At 40.5% G+C, this 24,006-nt stretch overlaps 1 protein-coding gene and 2 long non-coding RNA genes across 3 annotated transcripts in view; all 3 read right to left on the bottom strand.

Annotated features, from left to right (window-relative positions):
• Positions 1 to 16,432, bottom strand: part of LOC127532500 (rho-associated protein kinase 1-like) — a 28,410-nt gene extending 11,978 nt beyond the window's left edge. The window contains exons 1-9 of the mRNA XM_051944248.1: positions 16,370 to 16,432; positions 15,526 to 15,633; positions 14,405 to 14,506; positions 14,204 to 14,308; positions 13,927 to 13,983; positions 13,534 to 13,656; positions 12,066 to 12,152; positions 11,738 to 11,836; positions 1,391 to 1,444 (exon numbers count right to left, since the gene is read on the bottom strand). Of these exons, the coding sequence (XP_051800208.1) occupies positions 1,391 to 1,444; positions 11,738 to 11,836; positions 12,066 to 12,152; positions 13,534 to 13,656; positions 13,927 to 13,983; positions 14,204 to 14,308; positions 14,405 to 14,506; positions 15,526 to 15,633; positions 16,370 to 16,432 (798 nt within the window). The remainder of the gene's footprint in view (positions 1 to 1,390; positions 1,445 to 11,737; positions 11,837 to 12,065; positions 12,153 to 13,533; positions 13,657 to 13,926; positions 13,984 to 14,203; positions 14,309 to 14,404; positions 14,507 to 15,525; positions 15,634 to 16,369) is intronic.
• Positions 1,701 to 3,113, bottom strand: LOC127532370 (uncharacterized). The gene is made up of 3 exons (XR_007939752.1): positions 3,020 to 3,113; positions 2,032 to 2,106; positions 1,701 to 1,772 (listed from the first exon to the last, which is right to left on the bottom strand). It is a non-coding gene; the product is annotated as an uncharacterized LOC127532370 (long non-coding RNA).
• Positions 16,433 to 16,903: 471 nt separating the features above from the next.
• LOC127532363 (uncharacterized) lies at positions 16,904 to 20,943 on the bottom strand. Its single transcript, XR_007939745.1, has 2 exons — positions 20,809 to 20,943; positions 16,904 to 17,142 (listed from the first exon to the last, which is right to left on the bottom strand). It is a non-coding gene; the product is annotated as an uncharacterized LOC127532363 (long non-coding RNA).
• Positions 20,944 to 24,006: the final 3,063 nt, after the last annotated feature.

The following is a 24,006-nucleotide window of genomic DNA, read 5'->3' as shown; positions in this document are numbered from 1 at the left end:
GCTGTGAGCTTCTCCCCCTCCCAAAGCACAGGCTGTCAGTCCAGTAACCCCACAGCAGTCCCAGTGTCTGATTAGAGGAAACATCCCTCCGCGGCCAGACGACAGATGAATCGCACATGCACAAAGTCACTACAGATCCCATCCAGACTTATGGAGCGGAATATAAATGAAAATGTTTCTTCACTGTCATACTAAAATAAACCACAGCATTTAGCCTCTCGTACAAAAACATATTTTGGGTGTTTTATACTCACTTTTTGGTCTCTTCCACAACGTTATTCCTCTCTCCTACAACGCTGATTACAATTACATGCAAACTGGGAAATATGCAAATTAGGCGATGACATCATTTCGCGACTTCTAGCGACTTTTAGGACAGCCAACAGCTACTTTCTTAACTGAGGAGTTGGCAACAGTGCGTGGCACTCAGAGACGAAAAACAAGAATGGAGAATGCTCAAAGATCACATTTACCTACAAATATTTCAGCCAGAGACCGGGCAAAACAGTACCCAGATTTACTGCACGAAAGTGGGGGGAAACTTGTTTTGTACATTATTGCATATCAATATGGTATTGTTCAATGACTGCACTGAGCAGGGTTCCCCAAAGTGCAATAAGGCTCTTATATTTAGACCAGTAGTATTGGCTCACTGAGAGCTGTTATTTTTAGAGTTCAAAGTTGATGTTCAACAGTTAAGTTTAAACTGTGTTTGAAAACACTGGAGCAGGTAGTTTGCTCTACCTCAAAGTATAACTAAGCAGAAAGAATGTTTTATTTCTGAGAAATGTGTGATTGAGGAATGTTTAAGTCCTGCTTAAGCTGATAATAAATGAAACATTGGCACCACTTACTGTGATGTGTCTTGCATGTAGTATGTCTGTTTATCTTTATATTGCTCTTTTTCATTCAGTGGCAGCCTAGTAACAGGATGTAGGAGAACAATCACCTTTTTTCCCAGTTCTTACATATTTCGCATCTTTTTGCATATTTCACAACGATTCGCAAACTTTGCAACTTTCCGCAATTTCCCCGCATAAAATGGCACAAAAACCCCGCATATTTATTTGCATTATAAAGGATTTTAGCCCAAATTTTTCTGGAGGGTCTATAATATAATATAATATAATATAATATAATATAATATAATATAATATAATATAATATAATATAATAGCGGCTGGTCAGTAACACATGAACACAGAAGGAAATGTTATCACATTAAACTTTGCTGCACTGGAACCTGAGTTTAGTCTCAGTTATTTCATGTTTCTAATAAGTTCTTTATGGAAATTTGAAAATGTCTTGTTCCCAACAACAAATCAGTTTTATATGAAAAGAGACAGAAGAGAGATGACAGCAAATGAACCTTAGTGTGTTCTGGGCTCACCTCTCTCTCAGTCTTCATCCACTTCTGCTTCTCATCCTGGAGCTTCTTCTCTAACTGGAGACAGAATAAAAAGACAGTTTATGTATTGAAGCACAGATACACATGACATGAATTCTGGAAAGATTCTTTCTTCTGATTGGTTGGAGACTCATTAAAAGCATGTTCATGTTCCATGAATTTAACATGTCAAAGTTTCCTTAATCTGATAAACAGTGAACTAGTTAACTTTCCTGCTAGAACTTTACATCACAGTGAGTTCAGTAGACATATCAGTCATGTGATTGAAAAAGGTTTTGATGGTGACATTCACCTCTTCCAGTTGATTCCCAACAGTTGTATTTTCATGTCTCTGCTGCCAACGCTGAGAGTCTCCTTCATCCAGCTGAAAGTAAGGAAACACATTTTGTGACTGGAGCTGAAAATTATCTGATTTATCTTCAAATATGAAACCTGAACTCTGGAACAAGTTTCTTTTTTTTTTCACCAAACATGAAAATAAAAGCAGAATTCGAGATCACAGTGAAACTTCAGGTGAATATGAAAACATATCCAAAGTTGTTTTGGTCTCAACAACAGACCAGTATTATATGAAAAGAGAAGAGAGATGAGAGCAGATCAATGATTTGAGAGAAAATATGAACCTCCTGCATCATGTTCAGGATGAATTTCTTCAGTTTTCTCTCAGTCTCCGTCCACTTCTTCTTCTCATCTCGGAGCTGGAAAGAAGAGAGAGAAAAAAACAGTATATTAATCTGAACACATCTGTACATGACATTAATGTGTGACTTCTGATTGGTTGGAGACTCATTAAAAGCATGTTCATGTAACATAGCTGAGTTCTGCTTAAATCTCTGTTTCTGTAGCTTTAGATGGTGAGTAAGTTCTCCTCTGAACCAGCTGCTTGGAACATTCACTTTATCACCTTATTTTAATTCAGGTAACTCTGTCTCTCAGCAATGATGTTCATATTTAACTAAACTACATGTTTGATTATCACTAATATGTTTCTAATCAACATCTTTTCTTTTATTTCTTGTCAACCTGGTAACAGAGAAAATGGAGGAAAGTCTTCAAACATGTTCTGAAAGGTTCATATTTGAACCCAAATCATGGTGTTTTTCTAACTGCAGAGTTCTGGTTGCAGAAATGTAACCAAGCAGTGAATGAAAGTGAAACCAAAGTGTCAGAATAAAGGTTCCACATGGAACATGAATCCTGGTCTCCTGGATGAAAGTCCTGTTTCTGTTTTATGTCTTCTTCAGGAAACTTTGTGGCTCTTTCAAACTCTAAACTTTTCCTACAACATCACAGTCTGAGAATTCTAGTGAGAAAATAGATTTGTGTGAAAAATGAGAATGTATTTTAGTGGTATAGGAAGATAATTGTTGCTTTCAGAATGATGGATGTGGATGTTTCTGCAGTGGAAGTGACACCACAATGTTTCCAAACTTTACTTCCTTTTACTGACCTTCACTGATTGATTTATGCTCAAATTTAATGTTGATCTTTAGAAAATCATTGTTTCTGTTTAAAGTTAATTTCATTAATCATATCAACAATATTTGAAATTACAGTGAGACAGTGAAAGTCAGTTATTTGATTTAAAAAGACATTGATGGTGAGTTTTACCTCTTCCAGACGGCTGTTCAGGGTCTTCATGTCACTTTCAGCCTTTTCATTTTTCTGTTTCTCTTGCTGGAGCTGATTCTTGGTTTCTGAATGATTTCTCTTCAGCTGCAGTTAAAGAAACACATGTTCTGATTTTAAGGTGTGAGACTGACAGTTTTTAATTTTACAGAACAGAAAACACTCGACTGTTCATCTTAGAAGTGATGCAGTTACTGTGCAGTGATTCAGTTGTGAATGATTTGACATTTAAGTGATTTTAAACAGTTGTGTTGTAATTTCTGCTGTTAAACTATAACTGTTAGAATCTACAGTAGATCAAACTTCACATTTATTAAGAACTCTCCTTCCAGGGAGGATCTAAAACTAACATCAGCATTCATCAAATGCAGGTGATTTTTCTGTTTATGCAGGTGAAGTCAGAGTTATTGAACCTTCATTGATATTTCAGAAAAAAACAGTTTATTCAGTTACTTTACAAAGATCATGAACATTAGTTTTACCTCTTCCAGCTCATTCTTCAGGGTCTTCACCTCATTCTCAGCCTTCTTCTTTTCCTCTTTCTCTTGTTGGAGCTGATTTTTGGTTTGTGATTTTTTTCCCTCCAGCTGCAGGTGAAGAAAGACATGTTCTGATTTTAAGGTGTCACACTGATGGTTTTTAGGTTTATATAACAGAAAACACCCGATTGTCCATCTTAGAAGTGATGCAGTTACTGTGCAGTGATTCAGTTGTGAATGATTTGACATTTAAATGATTTTACACAGTTTTGTTCTCACTTCTGCTGTAAACTGTAAGTGTATCCTCTCAGTATCCTGGTCTCCTGGATGAAAATCCTGTTGCTGACTTGTGTCTTCAACTCTTCAAGTTCATTTTGTGGCTCTTTCAAGTTTTTGAGGTTTAAGTCAGGACTTTGGGGAGACCAGTCTAGAACCTTCATTCTATTCTGATTGAACCATTTCTTTACCACGTCTGATGTGAAGTGATTCTCCTTCATTTTTACATTAACTTTATGTAAAGCTCCAGTTCCACAGAGCATGATGCTGCCACCACCATGCTGGATGGTAGGTCTGGTGTTCTTGGGGTTAAAGGCCTCATCTTCTCTCCTCCAAACATATTTATGCTCAGTTTTTCTTCCATCTGACCACAGAACTTTCCTCCAGAAGGTCTTTTCTTTGTCCATGTGATCAGCAGCAGACTTGGTGGAGCTTTAAGGTTCTGCTTCTAGAGGAAGAACTTCCTTCTTCATGGATCCTCTCAGCTCATGTTGATGTCAAACCCTGTGGACACTGACAGCTGTGTTCCAGCAGCTTCTCATTCATTCACACCTGCTTTCTGATGATTCTTGCTTGTCTCTTGACCATCCTGACCAATGGTCTCTCAGCAGCAGGTGATAGTTTGTGTTTTCTTCCTGATGGTGGCAGTAACACAACTGGACCATGAACTTTATACTCATAAACTATTGTTTGCACCAACAGCTTCTGGGGTTCAGAGAGTTCACCTGAACTGACAAATGAACACCTCAAAGTGGGATTCTTCAAAGGGATCTTATACAACAATAAACATCTTCTTACAAAAAAAAAAAAAAAATCACCAACAACTTGGTTCAACAAGGTTTGGATCAGGTGAAATAGTCTGATAATAATATAATGTAATATAATATAATATAATATAATATTGCATAATATAATACCGGCTGGTCAGTAACACATTAACACAGAAGGAAATGGGATCAGTTTAAACTTTGCTGCAATGGAACCTGAGTTTGGTCTCAATTATTTCATGTTTGTAATTATTTTTATCATGGATATTTGACGTTTTCTTGATTGTAGCAACAAATCAGTTTTATATGAAAAGAGACAGAAGAGAGATGACAGCAGATAAACCTTAGTGTGCTCTGTCCTCAGTTCTCTTTCAGTCTCCGTCCACTTCTTCTCATTTTCCTCGAGCTTCTTCTGTAACTGGAGACAGAATAAAAAGACAGATTATGTATTGAAGCACAGATACACATGACATGGATTGTGGAAAGATTCCTTCTTCTGATTGGTTGGAGACTCATTAAAAGCATGTTCATGTAACATAGCTGAGTTCTGCTTAAATCTCTGTTTCTGTAGCTTTAGATGGTGAGTAAGTTCTCCTCTGAACCAGCTGCTTGGAACATTCACTTTATCACCTTATTTTAATTCAGGTAACTCTGTCTCTCAACAATGATGTTCATATTTAACTAAACTACATGTTTGAGTCTCACTAATATGTTTCTAATCAACATCTTTTCTTTTATTTCTTGTCAACCTGGTAACAGAGAAAATGGAGGAAAGTCTTCAAACATGTTCAGAAAGGTTCATAAGCTGCGGTCAATTTTCACCTGAAATTTCTACTGAAGATGTACAGAAAGTAAATTGAATGCTGTTCTTGAACTGTTTGGAGTACAGGCATGGTTGTGGTCTCCTTTGAAAGCTGACAACCTGAATTTCCACCCAGTGCAGTCAGAATTACTCTAGGTGCTACTGGCACAGAGTTATTTATGTTGGAACACACTGAATTAGGAGGAATTTTATTCTCGCCTAAATTTTTTCCCTAATAAAACACCTGAAAATTAGTGTGGCAGCACTGTGACAGCTTGAAAACACAAAAAGGCAACAGCCTGGGGTCTTGCATAGTTCAGGACAAAATTTCAGAGCAAAACTACAAGAAATGAGTGTTTCACACATGTTTTTGTACTAATATGCCCAATTATGTCAATTTTGGACACCCTATGTACACCCTGGGCAAAAATGTTATATGTTCGTTTATCAGCCCCTTTTCACATTATTTTCACTCCAAAAACTCATAAAGAACTAAAAAAATCACTTCAGATAAGCTTCAGTGTGGATCTTGATCTGAATCAGAGGCTCAGACGGAGACAGAGAAAAGCAGCTGCAGCAGGAGAGCCGGAGGTGTGAAAAGTCACACTGGGCCGCTAAAACCAGCCTCTCGGCTATTCAGCAAGCTCATTGGCTATCAGCCCTGTCAGTCAAACGTTTCCTCCGGCGTCATTTTGCTCAGAATTTAGTGAAGAGATGAGAGTCACCAGATCCATCGGTCTTGGCAACGGCTGGCTGTTCCGGCTTCGGAGGCAGCGATGAGTCACTTGATTGGTTGAAATGCGGTTGGGATCGAAGGCAGAGGGTTCAGTCGCCATTTTCTGACCGAGATCGTGTGGATATGTGAATGCTTCATAAAATTATGGATAAAAATGCAGTGAATTATGGAACGCGCAGCGCCACCATGCGCCACGTGGACGCGCACGGAGCCGAGCTATTTGTGGATTATTTACTTATTTCTAGACATGTTTTGGAGAAAATATGATACTTGCTAGTATTGTCTGGATGACTACTCTTGGATTATGGCCGGTTTTTGTGGATTATTTTCATCGTTGATCGGTAAAAGACCGTCCAAAGGTGAGTTATGCCCTTTATGTGTCCCTTTAAATTTTTGTTGTTTGTTTTAGAAATGTGTTTATATTACCCGCTGTGGTAATCACATCTGAAAGTGGTTTATGTCAGGAATGTGTGATGTCAGGTATTCTCAGGGACTTTGAGAGTATCGCGAGACGAGAGACAAACAAGGAAGTAGCCTGGGAAAAACGTGTGCACTGTGAATTATCGGAGGTGGAATAAAAACGGCATCTTGAGAGCACCAAAGACTATTTATTTTACATATAAACCCTTCACATGGTGTCAGAATGGCGAAATTCCAGCCCCCGGAAAGTTTTTGCTTTGAGAAACCCTCAGAATGGCCTGAATGGAAGAAACGTTTCACGAGGTACAGAATAGCAACTAAACTGGACAAAGAAGAGGGCCCAGTTCAAGTTAGCACGCTGGTGTATGCGCTCGGTAAGGAGGCAGAAAGCATTCTCAGCTCATTTGCCTTTGAAGATGAAACAGCTGAGTCGGACTATGATACTGTGTTAGCAAAATTTGATGCATACTTCATCCCGAGGCGCAATGTGATCCACGAACGGGCGTGTTTCAATCAGAGGGTGCAACGGCCAGGGGAGCGTGCAGAGACATTTATTCGCGCACTTTATGAGTTGTCTGAGAACTGCTCGTTTGGCACAAACCGTGAGGAAAACATAAGAGACAGAATAGTGGTGGGGATCCTTGATAAGGATCTTTCCCAGAAACTGCAAATGCTCCCAAATCTCACGCTGGAGATGGCTATACTGGAGACACGACAGTCAGAAGATGTCAAAGCCCAAGTCAGCCAACAGGGGGAGCAGGCGTGCACTGTGCAAGAGATAGCTCAACGTGACGGCAGCGGGGCAAAACCAAGATGGCAGCGCCCACAGAGGGACCGGCCGAGAGACGGTGACAGTGCAGCTGACCGGGGGAAATGTGGCCGGTGTGGGAAAACATCACACAGGCGGGAGGAGGATTGCCCAGCAAGGAGGTCTACCTGCAACAAGTGTGGAAAAAGGGGCCACTGGGAGAGAGTGTGCAAAAGTAAACTGGTGAGGGAAGTGATTGATGATGGTGACTGTGAAGAGCAGGAAGATTACTATCTAGGCTCAGTTAACAGCACAACTGACAACAATGATGAATGGACTGTCACATTGAACATTGAGGGCTCACCAGTAGATTTTAAAATCGACACTGGGGCTGATTGTAGCATCATAAGTGAAACTATGTACAAAGCCCTCCAGAAGAAAACCGTCTTACAGAGGCCAAAGAAAATACTGAGTGGTCCTGGGGGAGGGCTTAACTGTTTGGGGCAGTTTATAACAAAGACTAGCTACAAAGACAGATCTTACACATTCAGACTCTATGTTGTTCGAGGACAGAGTGTAAACAACCTACTTAGTAGGCCAGCAGCCTTAGCTATGGGGCTAGTAAAACGAGTATATGAGATTAACAGCGAGCAAGAGTTTGGACTACTGAAAACCCAACCAGTTAAAATCGTGCTCCAAGACAACGCCCAGCCCTACGCAGTCTGCACAGCACGGCGTGTACCCATACCCCTCTTGGCTGCAGTGAAAGAGGAGTTAGGTCGCATGGAGGCCAACGACATCATTGAGGCTGTGACTGAACCAACGGAGTGGTGCGCCCCGATGGTGCCCGTTCCAAAGAAGTCTGGAAAAGCACGCATCTGTGTCGACCTGAAGAAGCTTAATAAAGCCGTCAAAAGAGAGCGTTTCATACTACCAACATCAGAGGAAATGATAACCCAGCTCAGTGGCTCTACTGTCTTCTCTTCACTAGACGCTGCCTCGGGATTCTGGCAGATCCCGCTGGACAAGGACAGCCAGAGACTAACTACCTTCATCACACCATTCGGAAGGTACTGCTTTAAACGTCTTCCTTTTGGAATCACCAGTGCGCCGGAGATATTCCAAAGAAAAATGGTGGAGACACTGGAGGGACTGGAGGGCGTGGCTGTATATATGGATGACATCATCTGCCATGGGAAAGACATGAGAGAACACGACGAGCGTCTGGAAAAGGTCACTGTGCACCTGGAGGCTGCCGGTCTAAAACTGAACTCGGAAAAGTGCGTTCTGAGAAAGAGTGAGTTACACTTCCTGGGCCAGGTTATCAACAGAGAGGGCGTCCGTCCTGACCCTGAGAAGGTGTCGGCTATTAATAAACTTGAGCCACCTGTGAACGTCCAAGAGCTCCGGAGGGTTCTCGGCATGATAACCTACCTGGGCAAATACATCCCAGACCTCTCCACAGTGGGCCAACCTTTGTACGCACTCTTAAAGTCTGATGCAGCATGGATGTGGGGTCCAGCCCAGCAGACAGCTTTTGAGAAAATCAAAGAGCTCCTCACAACATCACCTACCTTGGTGTACTACGATGTCAACAAGGCGACAGCGGTCTCGGCGGACGCGAGCAGTTACGGGATAGGAGGCGTCCTGTTACAGCTCCATGGCGCAGAGTGGAGACCTGTGGCATACTGCTCAAGACGACTGATCGAGGCTGAGACTCGGTACGCTCAAATCGAAAAAGAGTGCCTTGCGAGCGTGTGGGCATGTGAGCGTTTTCAGATGTACCTCTATGGCCTATCGTCTTTCAAACTCATCACAGATCACAAACCGCTTGTCCCTCTCATGAACTCTCGAGACCTCGATAACGTGCCCCTCCGCTGTCAGAGACTCCTTATGCGGTTAATGAGATTCAACCCAGTGGCGGAGCACATGCCGGGGAAGACTTTGGTTGTAGCAGACCTCCTTTCTAGGAGCCCACAGACAGAGACAGGACCCGGCCCAACCAGCCCTGCCGACATTGAATGCTACGTTGCAGCGGTGATGAGCAGCATCCCCGCATCAACCAGGAGAATGGACAGCATCCGGACTGAGACAGCAGCTGACGGGCAGCTCCAACTGGTTATCAGGTACATACAGTCAGGCTGGCCCGAGCATGCAGCACAAACAGACTCCAGTGTTAGGGAATACTTTACAGTCAGAGACGAACTATCTGTGCATGAAGGAATAGTAACGAGAGGGTGCAGGATAGTAATACCCACTACACTGAGGTCAGAGATACTAGATCGCATACACGAGGGACACCAGGGGCTCAACAAATGTAGAGAGAGAGCCAACACCTCAGTATGGTGGCCTGGCATGGCTTTACAAATTACACACAAAGTAGAGAGCTGCATGTACTGTCGTGAGCACAGAAGAGCACAAAACAGAGAACCTCTTCTGCCAACGCCCCTCCCAGACAGACCGTGGCAGAAGATTGGCATTGATCTATGTGAACATGAGAGAGAGAACTTCCTAGTCATAGCAGATTACTACTCGAGATATTTAGAGATACTCCATATGCCAACCACAACGAGTGCTCAAGTAGTTCTTAAACTGAAGGCCACCTTTGCTCGTTTTGGGATTGCTGAGGAAGTCATCAGTGACAACGGGCCTCAATTCAGAAGTGACAATTTTAGAGACTTTGCCCGTGAGATGGACTTTAAACACACAACCTCTAGCCCCCACAACCCACAAGGGAATGGGTTCGCAGAACGCGCTGTCCAAACGGCCAAGAGGATCTTGAGGCAAACTGATCCTCTGTCTGCTCTCATGATTTACAGGTCCTCGCCACACAGCAGTACGGGTGTCAGCCCCGCAGAGCTGCTCATGGGCAGAAAAATCAGGACGACACTGCCCACCCTGAACAAGAACTTGCAACCGAAGTGGCCGAATAGAGAGCAAGTCAGAGCACGGGACACTGTGGAGAAGAGCAAACAGGCATTCTACTTCAACAGACATCATGGGGTGAGACCACTCGCACCACTGCAGCAAGGCGACCATGTCCTCACCAGACTGGATAACGACAAGACATGGGCCACACCGGCTGTAGTGGCTGGTGAGAGTACTACGCAGAGGTCTTATCTCGTCGAGACTGGGCAGGGGACTCTGTACAGGCGAAACCGTCGCCATCTGCAAGCGGTGCCCACTGCTGGGGCTCCGGTGAGGGGCAACACAAACTTTGAAACAGATACACCAGACACTCAGGCAGGCCCGACCTTGGGATTCCCTGGTCCTGGGGTGAACTCGGATGGACAGTTCCAGACCCGGTCAGGTAGACTAGTGAAACCTGTCCAGAGACTTGACCTGTGAGGGGACTGTTTATTTGAATCGTTTCGTTAAAAAAAAAAAAAAAAAAAAAAAAAAAGAATGAAAGAAGGTTATACTTTGTAGTACTTTGTATTTTGAATTTTGCAAATGTTCCCATTTATCCTATGCACTAGTTCTAAACATAACTGAAAGTATTCTCGCTTTAGCCTTAATAGGGCACTGTTGTTACATAAATTTAGAAAGTGTTGTTGTTAATTGCACTAAGTTAGTAGTTAATAATAATTGCCTTATCTTAAAAGGGGAGATGTCAGGAATGTGTGATGTCAGGTATTCTCAGGGACTTTGAGAGTATCGCGAGACGAGAGACAAACAAGGAAGTAGCCTGGGAAAAACGTGTGCACTGTGAATTATCGGAGGTGGAATAAAAACGGCATCTTGAGAGCACCAAAGACTATTTATTTTACATATAAACCCTTCACAGTTTATACCGGCGGATTCATGAGACTCTAAGCTTTCCATGTGTGTATAGTGTTTGTATAATCGCGTTTGCAGCCTTCGGACATTCTTGAAATTCCTATGCAAATTAGTAGGTGTACCGCCAGCGGTACACTGAAGCTTAACGGGTTAACACAAATCATGGTGTTTTTCTAACTGCAGAGTTCTGGTTGCAGAAATGTAACCAAGCAGTGAATGAAAGTGAAACCAAAGTGTCAGAATAAAGGTTCCACATGGAACATGAATCCTGGTCTCCTGGATGAAAGTCCTGTTTCTGTTTTATGTCTTCTTCAGGAAACTTTGTGGCTCTTTCAAACTCTAAACTTTTCCTACAACGTCACAGTCTGAGAATTCTAGTGAGAAAATAGATTTGTGTGAAAAATGAGAATGTAGTTTAGTGGTATAGGAAGATAATTGCTGCTTTCAGAATGATGGATGTGGATGTTTCTGCAGTGGAAGTGACACCACAATGTTTCCAAACTTTACTTCCTTTTACTGACCTTCACTGACTGATTTATGCTCAAATTTAAAGTTGATATTTAGAAAATAATTTCCTTTCAAAGTTTACGTCAATTCATTGATGTTTTCAACATTACATTATATCACAGTGAGACAGAGTTCAAGGGACATGTTGGTAATTTGATTCAGAAACTTTAGAGGGTGAGATTCACCTCTTTCAGATCATTCTTCAACATCTTCACTTTGTCCTCAGCCTTCTTCCTTTCCTCTGTCTCCTGTTGGAGGGGTTTGATGATATCATCATATTCTTTCTTCATCTAAGGAGTGAAAACAGACATGAAGAAGTTCCAGATGTGACAAATGTTCATTGATTCACTGTTTTACAACACTGTGGTTCAGTGACAGAATAAAGGTTGGAGAAGATCCTCAATAGACAGAGCAAAATAAAACTAAAGACACAATAACAAAAGAAATCCTGATCTCTGAGCTCCACAAAATGAGGTTTCATTTCAACATGAAGAGTTGAAACTTGCTACTCACCAGTTTTTGCTCCTCAATCTGCAGTTCAGTCTCCATCTTCTGTTGATCATCCAGAAGCTCCTTCAGCTCATTTTGTTTTTCTTCACACTGGAAGGAGAGAAAATGGAAAGAGGAACAAAATTAGAGACATTAACTTGATGTCTTATACTACAAACTGACATGTGTAAAATAAAACTAAATAAAATAGAGATGATAAAATAAAAATTCATGATATCAGCATAGACCATGTCTCTTGGAAACACATTTCTATCTGGTGCTAATTTGCAGCAGCAAAGTGTTTGGTTAGAAGCATGAGTCATGATTCAGCAGAACAAATAAATGCCTTAAATACATGTTTCTGCAAGATCAGAATGTAGAACTTTATAGTTTGGAGGAAACAGCCTGCAGTGCAACCTTGTGTCTGAGAAAATCTGTTTCTATGTAAATAAACAGTGATAGCAAAAATTAAAACTCTGGAAATATAACTGAGATGATTTTAACTTTCCTAACAACATGAGGAACTCAGTGAAAACCTACTTTTTCCTGCCAAAACATCCAGTCCTGCAGTAAAATCTTCACCTGTAGTGATTACTTCATTATTAGACTTAGTTTGTGGAAACACTTCAGACACAACATGTTGATTTATAAATAACTAAAACCAGCATCTTTCTCTGACTTCAACCAACTGAACTGAACCAGAGATTGTCTGAATGTGAACTCTGGTCTCTGTAAACCCTCCATCCACCCCGACCTCCTCCTGACACTAAAAGATGCCTCTGAACACAACCCAGTCACTGATGATGGTTGAACCAAGAAAACTAGAATATAAGAGAAGTTTAAAAGGTCATTTGTAGGACGCTGGTTCCTCAGTGTGATGTCCTGACATGTGACCTGAAGAATTCTGATTCAACATAACGTAGGAATCAATACGTTCAGTAGAAAATAAAGATTTTAGATCTGTGACGGCCACAGGACTTGGGGTCAGTATGTTTGTCTTCCTGTGTCCTGTCTCTGCTTTCTATTTTAGATCCTTCTACCTGCCCCTCCCTTTCCTTATTCAGGATTGCCTCCCCCCCCCGGATGGCGGGTGCCAGGCACTCTTCTTTTTTTTTTTTTCTTATTTGTCTGCATTTATTCTCATTGTTTAACTCCATGGAAGGGGTGTCAACACTTTATGAGATTAATGCATATTTTAGTCTTGCAGCCAAATATCTTATTATTTAGTCCATGCGTGTGTCCATCACCAGCCCTCCCTGAAAGCTAAGCTGACACTTTTTATTACAGGCACTCTTCTTGATTCCAGTTTGGATTTGATTATGTTGGGTTTAGCCTGGGTTATTTCTTGGTTGAGTTCTTTAATAAATTAATTTTATTATTTAAAAGTTGTCACTGTGTCGACCTCCGTTCTTTGTTATGCTCTACAACGAGCTGGGCATAACAGATCACAGAGAACAACAAAGTAGGATTCTGAATGTTTGAAAATATGAACCTCCTCATCTTTGTTCTGGAACTCCATGTTCTTGGTCATCAGCTGTTTGTTGAGGTTTTCTATTTCTGTCTGTATTCTCATCTCATCTTCTTCATTCTTCAGTTTTTCCTTCTTTGCATCAGTCTGCAGCATATGAACACACATGATTGAACATAAAATACCAAAAAATATATGGCACTTTTGATAAATGCTGAATAACACATGATAAATCCTGGTATGTTCTTGTAGAAATGTACTGCAAAAATAAATAACCAGCATAGAATCCAGCAATGAGGCATTTTATGTTAAAATAATGGACATGTCATAATATTGAACCTATTAGTGATGAGATTTATCAATAAATGACTGTTTTCTAATGGTGGTGGAACTCAGAGAGTTTTATTGTGATTATACCCAGAGAATATGAGACATCAAGGAAGACTTTGCTAAGTATTCTCTGATTGTCTCCAGCTGTGAGGAAAGAGGAGAGAAAAAGAAAGACATGATTATCATGTTACAGCAGAACCACAATCATACAACCTAATAATGTAACATACAGTCAATGGACTGAATATGAGAATAAAACTTCCAGACAGATGATGGAAATGATGTTTTCTGATCCAGTTCCTCAGACAGCAGAGATGTTCAGGTTTCTGTATAAATACAGATGAATGAAGACAAATAAATAAACCTCTGTGTTCTTGGTGTTCAGGTCTTTAATTAGGTTCTTCAGATCATCCTGAATCATCATCTTCTCCTCCTGGAGACTTTGCAGCTCAGTTTGTTTGTTTTTAACCTGGAAGAACAACCAGAAGGTTGAGATGTCTGATTTTTCTCCACTCCATCTGGACCTGATATTTTAGGGATGATAGTTTATAAATGTTTATTTAACCTCAGTTTTCTTCATGTCCAGCTTCTCTTTCAGTCTCTGTATCGCATTCTCAGCCTCCTCCTTCCTCTGCTCCTCCTTCTGCTTCAGTTCTTCCTCCTTTAACTGAGAACATGAACAGAGACGAGATGTTAAACATCATTTTAGTTGGACAAATTACTGGAGATACTTGACAATTAAACATATTTTCTACTTTTAGTTTGATATTCATGAAATCTGAAATTGTTCTTCATGTCCACAAGAGTCCAAGTTTTGGTTCATCAGACTTCTTCCTACAGAAAACACTGTCACCTCTATTCAGTGGAGACATGACCACAAATTCCTGCTTTTCCTACGTTTGTCTGTGCAGCAGTTCAGATTCAGTCAACTGCCAAAGTTACGAGGCTCCAAGCAGATTTCTATACACACATTCATGCATGTACAAGAAAACAAACAGTGCTCAATTCAAATTCTAGTCATCAGGAAAGTACGAGGAGATTCTACACCTTAATTAATCATTGAAACAGTTGTAATTGAAGCAGCTGCTGCAAGAATTAAAGGTATTTTGATTTATAATTTTTTTCATTTTTGGTTCAGGTCGAAAGTTCTAAATTCTCCAGAAGTCTCGTGTTATGTCAATCCACTGTGTTATAAACACTTCAGGAATAATCACATTGACACAATGCTACAGTCTGATCCATAAGTAGCTCCTAAATCCTATAAAAGTCCAAAGTTACAGCTTTTCAGAAACATCCACAGAGGTCCTGTGTGTTTTTCTGTGTTCAGTATGAAAATCAATACAATCATCTCGTAGAAGACCAACGGATTTATTCTAGAATCAGTAGAAGAACATGAGAGTCCACATCAGTCAGAAACCATCAACTGTTTTTTCTCTACTTACTTTAATTTTGAAGTTTCAACAGTGAGCAGCTTCATCTTACTCAATCTTTACTCTTTAACTGAATTAAACTTTTTCTCCTCCACTGTCCAGATTCTTTACTTGTCTTCCTGTCAGAGCTTGAATACTGACGTCTGATCTGCTTTAGAGACACAAACCTTCTTCCTTTATTCCTTAATTGTGTGTTTACATCAAGCCTGACTTCATTTTCTGCCATCACCTGAACTCACCTGATGGTGAGATTTACCTTTTCTAGCTCATTCTTCAGGCTCGTCACTTTGTCCTCAGCCTTCTTCCTTTCCTCTGTCTCCTGGTGGAGCTGTTTGATGATGTCCTCATTTTCTTTCTTTCTTATCTAAGGAGTGAAAACAGACATGAAGAAGTTCCAGATGTGAGAAATATTCATTTATTGACTGTTTTATAACACTGTGGTTCAGTGACAGAATAAAGGTTGGAGAAGAAGATCCTCAATAGACAGAACAAAATAAAACTAAAGAGACAATGACAAAAGAAATCCTGATCTCTAAACTCAACTACATAATGTTTAATTTGAGATCATGAGTTAAACCTTTTTAGTTTCCATGTTTTCCTCCAGAATCTACAGTTCAGTCTCCATCTTGTGTTTTTCATCCAGAAGCTGCTGTTTCTTTACATACAACCATTAACTTCTTTTTACTGCTTCTTTGACTCCTGCTCTTTAGTTACTGATCGTCTGTTCAGGTTCACACTCTTTGGTTACAACAAATATGTTGTTATTAAATACAAACTTGTGAGTTTCCTTTTAATACAAACTTTCTTTTATCTCTACTGAAGTTTGCTAAAGCTGTTGTTCTTCTCTGTTTCTGTATTGAACCACTTCCTCTGTTCATTGATAAACTACATCTGGTTTTTCTTCTCCACTGTCCAGATTCTTTACTTGTCTTCCTGTCAGAGCTTGAATACTGACGTCTGATCTGCTTTAGAGACACAAACCTTCTTCCTTTATTCCATAATTGTTTGTTTACATCAAACTTGACTTTACTTTCTGTCATCTCCTGATCTTGGTGTCTTTCTTCATCTACCAGCAGTCAAACTTCTGTTTCTTTACTTACTTGTTTGCTCTCTTGTCGCTTTTTCTTGTCCAAAGTCTTCACTGACACTGTGCTATCTGACATGAGCTCCACACCTTCTTCAGATTTAACCTGAACATCTTTTCTTCTTTTGGTCCCTTTGAGAAAATAAAATAATCGGTATTTAAATATAGAAATGATGATAATGCAGACAGCTGTATATAATAAAATGACACCTCTCATGTCACAATTTCCATTAAAATCTCAATATTTTATAAGGGTCAAGAGGTTTTTTTTTATTAATGTGACTTACTTTTTTGTCTTTGTGTGTGAACAAAAAGAACAACTGCTAGAATAAACAGGATGATAGAAACAACCAAACTAACAGCCAAACCAACTATGGTGGAGGTGTTACTGGACTGGACCTTAAAGAAATCATCTGAAATGATAAAACATGGAATAAGTTTGCATTTCTAGGAACCTGAAACACAGATTTTCTCTGCTTAGATACAAATAACAGTTACCTGGAACATGGATCCATGTCTCTCTGCTCTGGTTGATGTTGTTCTGCTGGACTCTGCAGGTGAACTTGTTGCTGTGTTTCTTCTCCACAGTCACTCTGCTGCTGACAGTATAGAGGTCATCAGGACCTCTGACTGTCTCTGTAGGTCCAGCAGAGAGGAGGTTTCCATCACCGTCCAGCCACAACACCTCAGGCTCTGGATACCAGCCTGCAGACTCACACTGTAACTCCACTCCTCCCTTTCCATCAACTCCTGCTAAAGTGATGACAGGTTGAGGAACAGCACCTGAAACTGAACAAGAAGCACATTTAAAACAGGAGTCAGTCACCAAATGAATGATGCAGAGTTCATCATTACATGTGGTGAAGAATGCAATATCTTAAAAAAAATAATCATTCAGTGTCTTTAGTCTGCACCTTCAAGACAACAGATCAGTTTTTTACTATCTGACCATTAGACTCAAATGGTTTCTAAACTAGTTTGTGTTCTTTACGCATCTTTCCACTGCAGGAACTTGATGAAGTGCGTCAAATGTTTTTTAGGAACAACTCTTTTATCAGCTTTTTTAGGTGCTATGTTTTCATTGTGATGTTGGATCCAACAGCTTCGACCACAACATTAACTCAAAATGCACCAAAACAAATCATAGCTACTGAACTTATCTCCAGTTTTGTGTAGTAAATAGAACAATAAAAGTTTGTTATATTGGCCTACAAAGTGAATTTTACACTGTCAATGGTTTAATCTAATCCAGTAAGTGGCTTTCTGGTTCTACTGATGCGGTAGAAACATGCACAAAGGTCCAGGATGTCTCAATGCACCCCACACGTTCTCACACTGGCACACAATTGTTGGTTGCTATGTGTAAACATGAAAATTTAAATACATTGCGGGCAGTAAACAAACCTTAAATTGTGCATGGAGCTACAGGAAGAGCTCTGCTTGGTTCATCACCTTTTCTTAGTCTTCTCAAATCAAACAAACAAGTGAAAAATTCTAGTTCCTTCCTGGTACCAAGATTTCAAACTGATATTATCTAATATTTTGCCTAATTTTGGTGCCTTTAGAGCAGGGGTGGGCAATTAGTTTTCATATGGGACCACATGAGAAACTTTGACAGTTGTTCAGGCCCGGACCAATACACTTAAAAGCTCTGCTCGGTATATATTTCAATGGAAATAGTAAATGAAACAATAGGATACAATGAAAATGTGGAACACAGAACACAAGTCAATAAACTGTGATTGCTGCATACTGAGTTGTAGATATTTACTATCATAAAGACATACTCAAAATGTGAAACTGATTTTCCAAGTGCTGTAAAACCTTTTCAGCAGTCACTGTTTTTACAAACAAAGTAAGTTAAGCCATCACTCAGAATTTATTTCTCAACAATATGACCATCAGCTGGCAGAGATTTGAAACTTGCCTTATCATGTCAGGCTTTGTTCATCATGAACGGTATGGGGTAGCTGCTACAACTTATCTGGACTAACAGCTACTGGATGTACAATAACATTGCAAACATATTGTAACATTATAGTGTTGTCAGGTTTCTTTTTTTCTAAACTGACATTAAAATGACTGTAGCATAGTGAAGTATAAAGAAAGACTACCCACTACACGTACAGCAATCTTCAATATACTGTATCTCAATAAAAACAGTAAATGACATAATACAATGATGTACAATAATGTGGAACACAGAATACAATTATTACCTCTGCCAGGAGGTTATGTAATCACCAGAGTTTGTTTGTCTGTCTGTCCGTCTTAAAGTACGCCGGCCCGCGGGCGGGCCGTTTTTTTTTATCGGTATACGCTTTTTTTAAAATAGAAGGACACTGCAAACACGATTATACAAACACTATACACACATAGAAAGCTGAGATTCTCATGAATCCGCCGGTATAAACCACTTTCAGATGTGATTACCACAGCGGGTAATATAAACACATTTATCCAACAAACAACAAGTCATGTAAACGTGCACAGCTCACCTGTCGACGCAGTTTGGACGCTCGTTTCTGGTCATAAAAGAAGATAATCCACAAAAACTGGCCAGAACCCAAGCTTAGCCATCCAGAGGAAACAATCCAGTATAATACTTTGGCCAAAACATGTCTCGAAATAGGTAAAAAATCCAGAAAACGATCGGCTCCGTGCGCGTGCACGCGGCGCGTGGTGGCGCTGTGCGTTTCATATTCACTGCATCTTTCTATTATAACTTTATCATACACGGTCCTATTCCCTTTGTTCGCGATTCAAAATGGATACTGGAGACTTCTCTACCGCTTCAAACCGAACTTCAACCAATCAGGTGACTCGTTTCCGCCTACTTCGGCGATATAGCCAACCATGGCCGAGTCTGACAGATATCGATTACATCACTTGATTGACTTGTTTCTCAGCAAATCACGCCGGAGGAAACGTTAGATTGACAGGCCTGGTAGCCAATGAGCTTGCTGAATAGCTTGAATATAAATCCCGCCTCTGCCAGCGGCTTTATATGATATTTCATTCGTGAGCTCCGGGCTCCACCTGCTGTTTCTCTGTATTCCTCTCAATCTGTTTGTGTGATCGACACTGAAGCCTATCTGAAGTGATTTTTTGAGTTCTTTATGAGTTTTTGGAATGAAAATAATGTGAAAATGAAGTGAAAATGAATTTATACCATTCTGTAGAGAGTGTGCACAGTGTATAAAGATTGTATCCAACATTGATAGGGGCGGAGCAAATCAGTACAAATACATGTGTGAAACACTCATTTCTTGTAGTATTGCTCTGAAATTTTGACCTGAACTATGTAAGACCCCAGGCTTTTGCAATATTGTGTTTTCAAGCTCTTACAGTGCTGCCACACTGATTTTCAGGTGTTTTATTAGGGGAAAAATGTAGGCGAGAAAAAAATTCATCCTAATTCAGTGTGTGCCAACATGAAATACTCTGTGCCAGTAGCACCTAGAGTAATTCTGACTGCACTGGGTGAAAATTCAGGTTGTCAGCTTTCAAATGAGACCCCAACCATGCATGTACTCCAAACAGTTCAAGAACAGCATTCAATTTACTTTCTGTAAATCTCAGTAGAAATTTCGGGCGGAAATTGCCCAGACCTTAAAGGGTATAACTCAAAACTTCATGGACGGATTTTCACCAAATTTTTACAGGATGTCCGGAAGAGCACAAGTAAGAATCGATTAGATTTTGGAGGTGATCCGGATCACCGTCTGGATCCAGGATTTTTTTGAAGGAGTCTGTACAATTGCGAGGCATGGCCGCCAGGCCATCTCGCAATTGTACAGACAGAGGTCGCCGGATCGATCCCAGGCGACGGCCGAATTCTGCCCGAGCAAGTCGGGACCGATGGAACGAAGTGGCGGTGACGCATACGGTACCGTCACATGTGCGCGCAACGCTACCGTTACATGCGTGCGGCGGCGGCGCCGTCAAAACACTGTGCTGTTACACTGTACAAGAATGTTATGCTTTGTGCACAAACTGTTAAAACTAAATTAAATCCGTCAATGACGTTTTGGGTTATGCTGTTAACAGACAAACAGACAGACAAACAAACTCCGAATGGTCATCTGTACAATTGAGCGATGGTCTGGCGGAGGTCTGCTCTCTCCGAGTGCTTTTCTAGTTTAATAAGTATTCACAAAAACATTTTCAAAAATGTGCAAAATCAGCACAACATTAACTTTCCATGAAAAGCATGAAATGCACCCAGCTTTGTTTGTTTGCATATCTCAGTTCTTTTATCTTTTTTTTTTTTTTTTGCTCAGTGACAGAAATCTAGCCTGTTTGGGGCTTGAACAAATGCACTGAAGTCAGGCTGAATGTCTGTGCTGGATATCCAAAGAACAGCACTCTTGATAACAAAGTTTGAAAATGGTGTGAAAACTGTTCACACAAACACTAACTACTATATATCTATAAATGATTAGATCTACTTACCTACAACAAGATCCATGAAAGTGTCTTTATTTAGCTCAATAGTAAAGCATCTGTATCTCCCTGCATCAGCCGGTTTTACTTTGGAGATCTTCAGTGAAATGTTTCCATGCTTCAGTTCATCAACGAACATTGATGTTCTCTCTTTGTAAGATGGATTTTTCATATCTTCAAGGTCATGACCGCTACGTGACACATAGATGAATCTGGGGTTGAGGTCAGGTCTGGTCCACTCCACCGTCACGGTCGTAGCATCGTATGCAGGTTCCAGATAGCATGGCAAAATGATGTCATCTCCAAGTGTTGCCACTATTGGCTGAGATGGACCGATTACCTGAGACTGACCTGGAAATAAAAGATTTATTCCGTTTCTGAGTAGGAACCAGAAGGAATCAAACCCTACCATTTCATATATGCCAGTATTTGTCAATGCATTCAATCCAAGCAACAAACTTATCAGGCTGAAAAATGAAGTCAGCAGTTACATGCAGTTCCAAAAATGCCCACTTGAGGCTGTGAGCCAATCCCCATAGACTCCCATGTTAAAATATCCAGTTTTACATCAAAAATAAACATGATTACAGCCTGTTACAAATATGATGTTGGTGTCTATAGCTAAAATGCAATTTAGTTGGACTGAATTGAAATTTTTGGAAGACAAAGCTGACGAGTGACTTCTCTCAATCTTGTCACTCTTTTAAAATTATTCTTATCTTATTTGTTTTTATCCAAAGAGCAAAGTGATTTTAAAACAACTATACTTGTGTAGAAGTTACCTCTGCAACAGTGTGTGAAGAAAAGACAGAAGAGCAGAGCAGTGACGGCAGATTGAAGAAACGATCCAGTCCTCTGATGAAACATCCTGCAGCTCTAAGAATGAACAGAAGCCATGAATACAATGGAAACTATTGCAAAAGAGAGCTTTGAAATGATGGTCAGTAAAGGTCAGTGGTCCAATCAAAACTAAACTAACTCCTGATCAAACTTCAACATGAAAATAAATGTTCCTTTTCTGTTCTGCCAACCTCATATAAAATTATTTTTCACTTACAGAGCATTCTGTAGCCATTCAAGAACATGTGCAGTAAAAACAGTGCTTTACTTTTGACTTTTGACAGCTGAAAATTAGATTAGATAATGGTTTTACTTTTGTTGTGGCAAACACTGTGCTATAGTGGATTTAAAAATGATGAAGCTGATCGGGTTGTTTGACATTTTAACAAACAACAGAACATTCTCTGTCATGCAAAGTCCATGTCTGCAATCATAGAAAACTTAAAGGTCTGTAATATATTCCATGTTGGTTTGAAACTAGTAGACTCTGGACTGGAAGAGAGCAGGTCTCCAAGATGTCTACAAAACACGTTTCCCACAGCCCGCTCACCTCTGTCGTCTGTAGAATGTTTTAAACCTACAACTATCCTGTGTATTATACTTCAAAATTGGATTACAGTTGTTTTTATTCTTAGTCTTATTGCTTGCTTTAAGAGACACTATTTTGTCAGTGGGGACAAGCAGTATTTATTGACCGACAGGAGCCAATATATACTGTACTCAAAACTACTCAACTATGGATGGAAATGCAACAACAGATGTGAAACCAGCCTATACATCAGGTACTATAGGTTGCTGCTATGGTGCTACTGGTGAGAGAGGCCTCTTCCACCACCAGTGAAAGCCAGGAAGCTAACACTACCAGCAGCTCTGAGTTAGCTACTGGACAAGTACCCATGTGTAGGAGACGTGTTTATAGATCTCAAGAAGGCATTTTAGATTGTCAACCATCAAATCCGACTGATAAAGTTTACTTATTTGAATGTTTCTGTAGCCGCCATATCATGGTTTAAATCCTACTTTTCTCACAAAACACAATGTGTAGCGGTAGATGGTATCAAATCCTCCCATCTCTGCTGTCATGTTGGATTATCTCAGGGCTCTACCCTTAATCCTTTATTATTTTCATTGCATATTAATGATCTCCCAGATGTCTGTCTGGGGCTTAGTGAGCTGACGTATGCAGATGATGTGCTGATCTTCACTGAGGGAAAGGATGCAGTGACAATTGCTGTGAACCTCTAAAAGACTTTTTTTTCCCAATATATTTTATTGATTTCAACAACAACAAACAATGAACAACCCAGCACAGATACAGCCAAATCACAAAAGAAAGCAATGATTCACATACATAAACTGCACATACAGCTAATATAAATTTACAGTGGGGCTAATACAGAGGAGGAGATAAGGAGCATAAAAGTATTCTATAACTTATTAGTGAAAACAAAATACGGCCGCCCTTTCTTCAACAAGTCAGCGGTATCGTTGGGAAGATAATTCAGGAAGGGATGCCAGACATTATAGAAGAAGTTGTCATTGCCCTTTAGTGTAGCACTGAGGTGTTCCATAGGAAAGACCTTAAATATTTCCCTGTACCACTGTGTTACAGATGGAGGTTTATCTTTAATCCATTGAAATAAAACACATCTCCTTGCCAGAAGTAAAAGTTTGCCCATCAATACAAACTGTGTAGCAGATAGCGAGGGCTGCCCCCCAAGTACCCCCAGAAAAAACAAGACAGGCTCCCGCTTAGCTGTTTTTTGGAAGATTCAGTTGAGCTCCCTAGCAATGTTTTTCCAATATCTGGCTATCATGGGACACTGCCAAACACAGTGGTAGTATGTCCCTACTTCGTTTTTACATTTGGTAGTTGCTGGAGGTACGGACCCGTACTTTCCATTTACCAATCAGATATGCAAGATCTGGTCACGTGACTCCCGGTAGACGCTGGACGTACGGACCCGTAGCATCGGTACTACAGGTACGGACCCTAAACCTGACCCTAACATGAACCCTAACCTTAACCTTTGCTTACCTTTCAACAGTTTGCAGTGGTTAGCAGCTTCTTGACTCACGAGACTCGCGTACGGGTCCGTATCTGTCTGGCAAATGGAAAGTGCCATATCCGTAGCCCACAGGCTACGGGTACGGGTCCGTATCTGTAGACACTACCTTTACACTTTCCACACGGGGGGGGGGATCTAGGGATTTATTTTGTTTAGAAGGTGAGGGGTATATTGTAGTCTGTGTAATATCCTGTACTGGCTTTCTCTGAGTCTGTTACAAGTAACAATTTTCTTAACAGATTCAAAAGCGTCTGACCACGTGTTGGCATCAAGGTCAACCTCCAAGCCTCTTGCCCAG

Source organism: Acanthochromis polyacanthus, chromosome 23, assembly GCF_021347895.1.
Source record: "Acanthochromis polyacanthus isolate Apoly-LR-REF ecotype Palm Island chromosome 23, KAUST_Apoly_ChrSc, whole genome shotgun sequence".
NCBI lineage: Eukaryota > Metazoa > Chordata > Actinopteri > Pomacentridae > Acanthochromis > Acanthochromis polyacanthus.
This window is presented reverse-complemented; position numbering and strand designations above follow the sequence as displayed.